Genomic DNA, 11,105 nt, shown 5'->3' on the forward strand with positions numbered 1-11,105 from the left:
TACTTCACAAACGAATCAAACAACCATAAAAACACCAAATTTAACATAAATTTCAACAATTATGGTTTGTAACAAAGCCATAGAGAAATCAACGGAGAAATCAAGCGTAGAATCACATAAACAGAAACCAAGGATGAGAGGTGATGAGGGATGGATACCTCGGCTCATGAGGAACCATGGGGCGCCGAAGACAACGGAGATGACGAGGATGCCGGCGAAGACGTGCTTCTTATCTCCGCTATAGAGATAGTGCTCCATCCTCGCTCGGAACCCGCCGCCATCGCCGCCCGCCATCGCTTGCTCTTTCGTTTCCTCGCTTCGACCTGAGTCCGAAAAAAGGAAAACTTTTTGGGACCCAAATATAAATCAAAATATGGCTAAATTTAAAAAGAAAATAAATAATTTTATCAAATTTCCAAAAAAAATTTTTTTTTGCAAATACATAATCTTAGTTAATCTGAAAGTGTGACGGTTTATTCAGTCTTGCATCCTCACCTGAGAATATAAGACCCGATACTACTATGTTACAGTCGAGAGGATTTGAATTCGAAACAATTGAAATCTCTTACCATCACTATATATAAATGGGTTGGTTGAGATATGAGTTTGTCGGCTCTTATCTTTTTTAATACTTTAAAAATTCACATTGCTACCTATAAATCCTTAATAAAACTAAATTGTGCAGATGTGTTTAAAATTCATTTCATTTAGACGTGTATATACACACACCTCCGCACTACTTACATTAGTATATATATTGATTTTGTTTTAATAATATATATTTTTTTAAATGCGGATACGAATGGAAACAACTCAAACATTAACTTTCGACTTAGTAGAGAAATGAAATACTAACTATATATTATAAAAAAGTTTTAAAAAAATTTTTATTTGAATACTTAAATTACCACTAATGACAGGGTTTTAAATCCTTGGAAAATCCTTTTTTTTTAATACCTTTATTCTCACTTCATCCGAAACTGTCGTAACTTTTTTTATTTAAAAATAATTAATAAAATTAGTTTAAATTTTTATAGAGGTATATATATGTAGAAATATTGACTTGGATTCAATGCTACGCACTAAGAAATTTCAATATCTCAACAGTAGCTATGAGATAACTGTCCATAGATAAAAAAATATATATATATATATAAAGTAAATTTAGATTTTTGGATTATACATACTATTACATATTTTCATCCTGATTAATTATTTTTTTTATTAATTACCAAACAATGTCACTTCAGAGCAAACTAATTTCATAAAGCGCTCTCCATATATACAAGTACTAAAAATCAGTAATATCTACCAATGAAGTCTTTCACTCTGCAATCACAATCCTGACATTGAAAACTTTGAAAACTATCCTAAAAAAGTTGGGCACTATATACATTGAGAGATTGAGAAAATCTCCAGGATACCAAAACTGCATGAAAAAAAAAATGAAATTATTAAAGCAGTTACCTAACTTTGTCTGTCTATCTTCTAGCTTGGTTATCAGATTTTTTCAGAAATATTAAACAAGAATTTGGGCAGTGAAGCAATCCTGGGAAGGTGCACAAGCAAATCGCCGACTGATTCTTTTCTAGAAAGACTTGATTGCTTGCAAGGTGAAGTTTCGGTTCTATTAGTATCCATAGTCGGAAAATCAAATAACTGGTTTGTCTCAGAAGCTTGTCCCGGTGTCATCATCAACTGAGGCTCATTTTCGTCGTCATCCTTGGTGCCATTGTCATCCTTCTGAAGCAGTGAACAAAAAGAATTGACTTTTGACATGATCAAGAGTTCATCAGAAGCAGATAAAACCGGATAGTCACTAAGAAGATGTTGTGAGATCTCGTCTAACAATTCATTGCTAAAACCATCAGCTGGATTGCCTGAACTCACTTTCTCAGAGATGCATTGTTCCAAATGATCCGTTAAATTCTTTATTGACATTGGTGACTTTAGACCAGTGTCCATGTGGTTATCGTCTATCAACTCGCTTGTTTCAATCATAGCATTCTCTTCATTCACCAGGGATTCCATCACTGGAAAAAAAACTTGTATCAGAAACCGAAAGGAGGATGAGGATTACAAGTCATGAGTTTACCTGAAATTGGAGAAAGAGTTTCTCTTGCTGCATTGGCTGCTGGTCTGGTAATTGACACTGCTGTGGATTTGCTATTACATGATGTCCTGGTTCCAAAGAATCCCGAGAAGCGGGTGTTGAGGTCATCTTTTGTACTATCAAAAGCATAAGGCTTGCTATCATCTGGATTATTGAAAACACGGGAATGAGGTTCAAAATACGGGGTTTCCAAGATGATCTCTTGCTCTTGACTCAATGCGTTTAGACGGAGGTCACACTGGATCAGCTTTTCAAAATGCCTGTTCAGCACGCCTTGTGGACACTGAAGACAATGTCTCCTGCATACATGATGACTTGACCGTTGAGGTGAAAAATTTTACACAATTAACTAGTGATACAATTAACTCCACATATTTTTCAGTAAGTTCAGTCGCTCCTGGATGTGATAATGAAGTAGAAAAAGGTAATTCTCGACAGACAAATGGTCCAAACATAAATAAAGAAAATATAGACAAAGCAGCATTTGATCTCTGACGGTCGAGTATGACTGACACATCAACAAAGGATCACACAACTTTGTGTGTGGATGAAAATGAAATACCACTCTCTTATTGGAAGAGTGGTATATTTCATAACTTAATAAAATTATTAGGATAGTATTATGAACATTTTGACAATGCATGAATGATTGTATATTGGTCAAATAACCAGTAAAAAAGCTTACGAATTACCTATGAATACTTGCTTGTCCACCAGTAAAGTCTGAAGTTGCCTGCCACAAGGTATGCTTCCTGGGCTGAGGATTGGTCTCTCTGAAAAACAGAGGCTGCCTCAACAACTGTAAACAAGAAGAATAAAGCAATTTATGAATAACAGTAATTCATTACATATTCAAGAGGATCATCACAATGAAATGATTCTTTCTTACCACTATATCCAAAGTACTAGGCCCATTTTCAGGGAAAAGTAGCTTTTATGGCTGCTATATCTGACCACTGGATTTCGATCTTGCTCTTTAAACCACCATCAAGAACTTCCCAAACAATCTTATGCTTTGCGTAGTAACACTTTGCCACTAAATCCCCCTCGTACCTTGAAACATACTGTTCATGTATAAGCTACAGTTAGTCATACTGCCAATAGCTTACTTTGAATCACATAATACAATACTTGCAAATTTCATTCGAATGAACATAACATAAGCAAGATTTATATCATGATATCAATTGTCAGACTGAACTATAGGGTTCCAAATGCTCATTATGCTCAACTCTTGGAGCTAATTGTTTCGCATTGCTAAAGCTCAAGATCAGTTTATCAAAATTCATAATGAGCACAGATACATAAGGTGGCAACACAACCAAATTGCAAATATACCAATCATAATGTCCTCACCTCCCAATTTCCAATTGTCAATAAAGAAGCGGGAAAATTTGAAGCTTTCATCTTGTCAATGGCTGAAATAGACTTAAGCTCCTTTTTCACATCATCAAAAGTTCCACTTTTTATGGCACAAGCAGCAGCAGAATGCACTTGAGAAAGCTTCATTTGAATCAAATCTAGAAGAGATGGAGTCTTTTTTAGACGCAGTCCCAATGGACTAGGTTCACTAATCAAATTATGAGGCAGAGACTCCTCGTTCAACAAAGAAGCACTTGCATCATACTGCAGCAAAATAAAAGAAAGAATTAAATTTAGCAGCAAATTTTCAAAGTAATCCAGTAAATGTAGCATTGTCTTATATTGATATAGACATATGATGGTATAATTTTCAGAGAAGTCACCACATGCAATAACTTAGGTTTTATTTTATTTTATTTTTCTTTATGCACAAAATCATTTCCTACAAGCTTATCCAAAATGCATGATGAAAATTGTAGATCAAGCAAAACTAAATGAAAATTCAAAAAAAAAAAAATCAATGAAACTTGAGAATTTTGGGTAAAACTTGAAACACAGAATAGATGATCAAATCGTTTATTGTGTTCTATTTGAATAGAAGAACCTCATTCTCCAAAGAGACAAATTCAATTCTATCATGAAATCATATACTTTTCCCTTTTGTACAAGAAATAAGAGATTTTAAAGAAGCACGCGAAGAACTCTCTCAAAAATTAGTAACCCAAAAAGAAAAATTCAAACACTAAAAAACTAAAATGTTGATTGAAAAGTAGAATCAAAGATCAAATCAAACACAACATACAAACATTATCAACTATAAAATCATAGAAGAAACAAATGTGCCCAGTTAAACAACCAACCATTTGTTAATGAAAAAAACAAAACACCAAAAAGAACACAAAAAAACCAAGTCAATAAAAATAAAAACTTTCGATTAAAAACTCAAATCCAAAATCCAAACACAAGAAATCCGAAACATTCTAAACTAAGAAATCAGAGAAGAAATTGAAAGCAAAAAAAGATCCACCAGAAGGGGTGTGGGAACGTCAAGCTTAATCTTCTTGCTAAACGAGCCATGCTCCTCTTCCAAATGGTCCTCAATCTCCATCTTCACCATCTCCACCTTCTCAGGCGCAATCTTCGCTTCCCTCATCACAGCCAACGATTCTGGCCGAATCTCCCCGGAATTGAGCATCGGAACCATCGTTGCCGAGGCAACGAATCAACCAAAATCCACAAAACCCAATCACAAGCACCCAAACCGAATCCCTTCCCCAAAAACCCTAATCTTTTGAGAAGAAGGAGAAGATTCAAAGAAGAAGACGAAGAAGAGAAGAGAATCCCAGAGACACCGAGAAAACCCAAAGAGGGAACAAAGGACTCAAAATGTGAAATATTTTAATTTGGAGGACCTTAATGAAAAAATCATAAAATCTTACGCGATCTGAGGGATTTAACAAGCTGGCGAGCTGCCTTTTGTTGCACACGTGCCACAAATATAATGAGCACGTGTCGAACACTGTTAGGATTTTATTACGTGGCGATTTGTGGTTTTTAAAAAACAAAAATTTATATTTATATATTCTTATTTAATATATTTTTTTGTAATTGATTACGTGGCAATGTACTTTTCAAAAAAAAATTAAAAAGATATTTTGCTTAATATATTTAAAATTTCAAAGCGATGCTGTAGGATTGAACGTGTGATTAGTTTGATAATTTCAATAAGTCATAATTTTTTAATTATTTAAATAATTTTTAATAAAATAAATAAATTATATTATTTATATTATTTATCATGTGAGGGTAGAATTTAAACACCGGACTTTAGAGACTTGCATGACTTCGATTAAACTAATATTAGCTTAATTATTTATTTTTTGTTATTATTATATTTTTAAAAATAAATATTATATAATGAAACAGAGGGATCTAGAAATGTAACTTTCAAGTGCTTAATATCAACCCAAATCTTGGAGGAGCTTTCATGTGTTTTTCTCATTCTTTAATGTAACTTTTTAGATTATTAAAGTATATATATATATATATATATATATGAGGTTGAGTATTCCATCCATGCACTTTTGGATTGTGAACCAACCCTCAAAATCATTCAAATGTATTATTTTATTATATTTATAAATAATAATACAGTAAAAATGGGATATAGTGTTTTGATCTGAAATGTCAACTACAAAAAAATTTAATTAAACTCACCAATGTTAATATTACTGTTCATAGACGTATTTCTTTCTTCTATATATATATTACTAATATTAGGTTTGACCACATGGAACCTTTATATGTTTGTCATGATTATTTTAGCAACCACTTGAAATAAATAATAATAATAGGCCTTAAAGTGATTGGTGAGGGTAAACAAGTCCCACGTGCGGGAATGCCCTTTGAGTCTTCTCTTAGTCAATGCGGCAAGTGTGAAATTTAATAAAATTAATTTTAAAAAAAAAGTCCCAATATAACTACCGACATTCCTCAATGTTACATTTTTAAAGTCATGCGAAGTTATTATTTATAAATTTAATTTTAAAGTGCCTACTTGTTTTCACACCCTTTTATGAATTTAATTTTTAGACACTATATATCTCTCAATCTCTCACGGATCTGAATTTTCAAATTTACCAATGAAAATTACCAATTAAAATATCTAACCACAGAACACACGGCATCTAAATTGCTACAAATCTACTTGATAAAAACAAAAAATTAAACTACTTCAAATGTAAGACATGATTTAAATTTGACACCACAAATGAAACCACTCTGTAATACTAAAACAAAGGTGTATCACATCTCCATCATGTAACAATGGGCCTGCTGTTTTTAATACTAAAACAAAAATAAAATAAAATGTCTGTAATATAAGTAATCATAGCGCGATAAGATCAAGCTTATGAACTAAAAATCAAGGAAAAATAAAAATTCCATAACATCCCAACATGAAGTTAATAATTCAGCTCACGCGGGAATTGTTAATCGGCTCTTAGCCTTTTTCTTTTTCTTGGATTTTAGCTTGCCACTTTTCTTAGATTTTACCTTGGAATCTTTGTTCTGCATCTTGTAATCAGGTATTTTGTACTCAGGAATATCCCTGAGGCCGAGCTTTGACAACACAATGCAGTAGGAGTCCCAGTCAGTTCTCCGGAGATACTTGAGTAACTTCTTCCTACGCTGAACCATATCTAAGAGTCCCTTCCGGGAATGTTTGTCCTGGTATGGAGAAGAAATTCGTAAATATCACTATGGAAAACAATCAAGCAAAGGTAATGAATTCAATTTGTGTTTTTGGGTACTTAGAAATGCAGTCAATGAGTAGTGAAGTCATAGAAGGTATTTCACTTACTTTCTTGTGTAGAACTCCAGACAGATGCTTTATTTTTGTTGTAAGCTGTGCCACTGCAAACAATAACAAGAATAAAGGAATAAGTAACCATCAGGACTGAAATTAATAAGATAAAAATATAACACCATCAAATCATATTTCTATTTTGTTTTTGTTTTTTTTTTGTTGACCATGATATGAAGCAAAATAATGGGCACATACAGATCTATAATGTTGGCCTTCAAAATGTATTCACTCATAAGCAATCTGAAGGATTGAATGAGTTATTTGTTGCAGTTCATTGCGGGAAGAGTTGAGCATGTTTCATTGATACATAACCTCCTTCAAAGGTCATGCATCAATCACTAGCTATGGGCAATAAAGAAAAAATTCATTTTGAAATATCACTCTATTTGAATTTCGATCCATGATCATAAAATATTTGGATAGCATTTTGTTTTGACTAGTTATAATGATTTGGATTAAGATTCTTGTTTTTCATAAGTGAAAGAGAGGAAAAAGGAAAAGGGGAAAAAAAAGGAAGAAAATCACCCCCAGTGTCATCAGACACAAAAGATAGTCATGTGAAATTTGGGGAGAAAAGCAGGACAGACCCAATAGACAAAGGAGAGTAAAGCTTTCTGTAAATCTGAGACAAAAAAAAATTAATAACTAAGAAACAAGGACTAAAAGCAAAATGACACAGTAACAACCTTCAATACTTAAATAGGGTTTGAACTCCACATACATCTTGAATATAAGAAGTCTATACTTTTCTACTAGACTAACTACCCAATGAAGAGAAGAACTCGAAAGCCTGAAACTTTGGATTATGTTATTTTCAATTAATTCAGGTTGTCATTTAAATTAATGTAGCCCAAAGAATTTAAGGTATTTTATCGAGTACTGTTATCACTCACTGCTATATTATGCAAGGAAAAAGGAGATATTTAGTTGAAACTCAGGTGGATGACAATACCCTAATTTTCACAAAAGGATTCAGTGCCATAGTGAAAGATTTGGCCTAGATGAGACAAAGAAAAAGAAAAAGAAATCATCAAAATGCAGAGAAAGAGCTGGGGCAGAACGATAGAACATCCTCAAAAGAAATTGGAAGACAGTCTCATCTAGCTCCACTTTATCTTCTTTTGTATATTTATGTTTCTACATATTTTAAACTAGGCAATTTCCCAATGTCTAAAACAATAAACATAAAAATAATACAATAAAAAATTCTACAGTGTGACAATATTACTCTTTCAAATTTTAATAGGTAATCATCCATAAATCAACAACAGCTCAAAACTTCTTGTTCCTGTCAATTGCAAGAAATGTTTTTCCAATATCCTCATCAAGCACCTCCAATGTGACTACACAGGCGGTAATTTAACGAGTGGAACATCTGCACATCCTTCACTTTCTATGGGCATGTGATAGACTTTGAGCACTGATTTAACTAAATACTAATAGCAGTATAGCACTCGGTGGGTAAAACAACATGAACAATATTCAAGGATTAAAACACTTGCAAAAGTCAATCCATTTGCAGTTAACCTCTCCCGTAAAGTCAGCAATTTCAAAATTGAATAAAAATTGGCTAGTAACATTTCCTAAGTATACAAAATATGAGCTCATACATCTAATTCTCTTAACCAAACATGTAGCAGATTACTTTGAACTTGACACAAAGCAAGCAAAACGAGGATTTCTATCACTGGGTTATAAACAAATGTGGCTTGCTTAGCAAAGTTATTGATCTTTGGAATCTAAAAGCCCAATGCCTTACCTCCCATAGATAAGCAAAGACAAAATTGTGTTAAAGCTAGCAAATTACATAAATCTATTATCATTGATATTTACCTTGAACTCGTGCAGACCCACAATCGGATTCTGACATTTTAAATTCATCTCTAACCTTCTGTAGCTCCAGCTTCATTTTCTCCGCTGAAGACATGTGATCCGGGTGGAAATACTGCAGTACACAAATTACCAACAAGTCATACAGAAGCCATCAAACTACACCCACATCTACAAACCTCTTATAAGTCAGATCACCATTTACATTTTCAAGAAGGTGCTCTTGAGGTTCCCCACGCATAAAATCAGGCGTCGTTTGCACACCAAGGTTTAGAAAAATCGACATCTTCTGCACTGTTCAAACCAAACAATTCAATAGTGATCAAAACAACAAGGAAAACATCATAAATTTTCAGCAAAAAACTTGAAAATAGAAACAAACTCACTATCCGCTGCCTTTTTATTAACTTCAACTTCCTTAAGCTTTGACAAGCTATCATGAAGATCGCTAAAATACAAACTCATTATCGATTGTGACTCCTTCATTTCCAACTCCCTGAGCTTCACCAATCTCTCATTCAGCTCCTGCAACGAAAACCAACCAGTCTTGCCTTTCCCAGCCTCATCAGGTCTCAGCTTCCTCAACTTCTCCCCCAATTCATCACATCCATACATCTTCACAAACTCGGTTTCTTTTGAAACCTTCTCCTTGTTCCCCTCACCCTCGCCCTGCTTATCCCTGACCTCTTTTCCAAATATGGATCCGGGAAGCCGCCCATCACCACGCTGCGTCAGTCCCCTGCGCAAGCTCTCATCGAATGCTTTTATATTGAACGACCCCGAGAGCTGGCCACGACGCCCAGGGGGCTGGTCGGCAGGGGAGGACTTGAACTGGCGGAGACTCGCGCGGATCGAATCCATGGAAGGGCGCTCAGACTTGGCATCATTCTGGTTTTGGGGGATCACGTTACTCTTGAAGAGCTCCTGAAACGAAATTGGGGGAGAGGACCACAAAGAGGGATTAACGGGGGAGGATTTCAGGCGAAAACCGGCCAAATGCTTGCGGACCTCTTCGATGGAGGGCGGCGGCGAGGGCTTCGAGAACGGAGGAGGCGGCGGAGGGTCGGTGGGGATCCGTCGAGGAGGAGCTCGACGTGATCTCAGGCGTTCTTTGACATCACTGAACATGGACGCGTAGGATGGCGGCGAAGGAGAGGAAGATGGATCTCCGTCACCCTCTCCGCCGCCGCCGCCGCCGCCATTGGAGGAGGAAGAGGAGGAGGAGCAGAGGGATCGAAGAGATAAGCTTAGGGTTAGGGTTTTGGGTTTGAGATGGAGCTGAAGAGCCATTAGGGTTTAGGGAAAGCTCGAGTCTCGAGCTTTCAGAGCATTCGGGATCGGAGGAGGGTTGACATAACGGGTCGGGTTCAAGCACGATCCGGATCCGTTAAGAAACGGGTTGGGTATTTTAATAATTAGCCCCTTTTAAACCAATAAATTAACAAAAACGTATATTATGGGATTATTCATTATTCAATGGAGTAATATGATTATAAATTGTAAATAATTTCCATTCTTTTGGACATTCTCTTCATTTTTCAAAAATTTAACTTGAATAATCACCCATTAAACGGTCTCATTCATTCAACAAAAACAGAAACGATCGTAACTGCTTCCATAGTACACGTGGATGGTTAAGAGTTGCAAGTACAACATATGGACGGTCATGATTGGACTGAATGGTGAGCAAAGGCGCCTCAAACCAGCTATATATATATAAAAACGCTCTAGCTATCATTTCAAATGTTGGAATTCGCGCCCAGTGAAAACAATGAAACAACCGGTACGAGCTTCTCCCCCTTTCTCCAGATCTCTCTAGGGTTTTTCTTCATTTTCCTTGATCTCTCGATCTCTCTCGCTTGATCCCTCTCGGGGTCTCTCAATTTCACTGATGAAAGAACCGGTACGAGCTTCTCCCCCTTTCTCTAGATTTTTCTAGGGTTTTTCTTCTTTTTTTCGATATTTCTTTCTCTCTCGATCTCTCTTGCTTGATCCCTCTCGGGGTCTCTCAATTTCACTGATGAAAGAACCGGTACGAGCTTCTCCCCCTTTCTCCAGATCTCTCTTGGGTTTTTTTTTTATTTTTCTCGATCTTTCTTTCTCTCTCGATCTCTCTCGCTTGATCCCTCTCGGGTCTCTAGCTCAATCCTCTCTTGGTGAATTTATTTCTTGATTAATTATTTCATGAGATCTATTGATTCCGTGCAGCTGAAGATCATTTGTTCCGATAAATCAAACTTCACGGAAGATCAGACGAGGTTTCTCCGATCAAAATGTTTCATCTGCAACAAAACCATTACGGATAACTCTGAAAGCTGGGAGAAGCATGCGTTGATGAGGAAGCGCAATCACCACAATGGACCTTGTGATAGATGCGAAAATCATTTCCAGGATAATGAGGATCCTGATAATCATCCAATCATGGTACATAAT

At 35.6% G+C, this 11,105-nt stretch overlaps 2 protein-coding genes across 2 annotated transcripts; both read right to left on the bottom strand.

Moving 5' to 3' along the window:
- Window positions 1-1,238: 1,238 nt before the first annotated feature.
- Window positions 1,239-4,877, bottom strand: LOC120256984. The gene is given in 7 exon segments (XM_039264628.1): window positions 1,239-2,033; window positions 2,096-2,412; window positions 2,806-2,912; window positions 3,003-3,038; window positions 3,040-3,177; window positions 3,470-3,739; window positions 4,503-4,877. Coding segments are annotated over 7 exon segments (1,578 nt in total). The 5' UTR covers window positions 4,680-4,877; the 3' UTR covers window positions 1,239-1,500.
- A 1,367-nt stretch (window positions 4,878-6,244) lies between these two features.
- LOC120257031 lies at window positions 6,245-10,015 on the bottom strand. Its single transcript, XM_039264675.1, has 5 exons — window positions 9,059-10,015; window positions 8,878-8,966; window positions 8,676-8,787; window positions 6,837-6,889; window positions 6,245-6,703 (listed from the first exon to the last, which is right to left on the bottom strand). Exons 1-5 carry the CDS (start codon window positions 9,960-9,962, stop codon window positions 6,452-6,454), a joined length of 1,410 nt encoding a protein of 469 aa, XP_039120609.1. The 5' UTR covers window positions 9,963-10,015; the 3' UTR covers window positions 6,245-6,451.
- Window positions 10,016-11,105: the final 1,090 nt, after the last annotated feature.

Source organism: Dioscorea cayenensis, chromosome 3, assembly GCF_009730915.1.
Source record: "Dioscorea cayenensis subsp. rotundata cultivar TDr96_F1 chromosome 3, TDr96_F1_v2_PseudoChromosome.rev07_lg8_w22 25.fasta, whole genome shotgun sequence".
NCBI classification, from domain to species: domain Eukaryota; kingdom Viridiplantae; phylum Streptophyta; class Magnoliopsida; order Dioscoreales; family Dioscoreaceae; genus Dioscorea; species Dioscorea cayenensis.

Coding starts and splice junctions, on each gene's coding strand:
- LOC120257031 (XM_039264675.1), bottom strand. CDS start 9,962: ATGGCTCTTCAGCTCCATCTCAAACCCAAAACCCTAACCCTAAGCTTA. Junction 6,890..8,675: donor TGGGTCTGCACGAGTTCAAG/GTAAATATCAAT, acceptor TATTGTTTGCAG/TGGCACAGCTTACAACAAAA. Junction 6,704..6,836: donor CTGGAGTTCTACACAAGAAA/GTAAGTGAAATA, acceptor TCTCCATACCAG/GACAAACATTCCCGGAAGGG.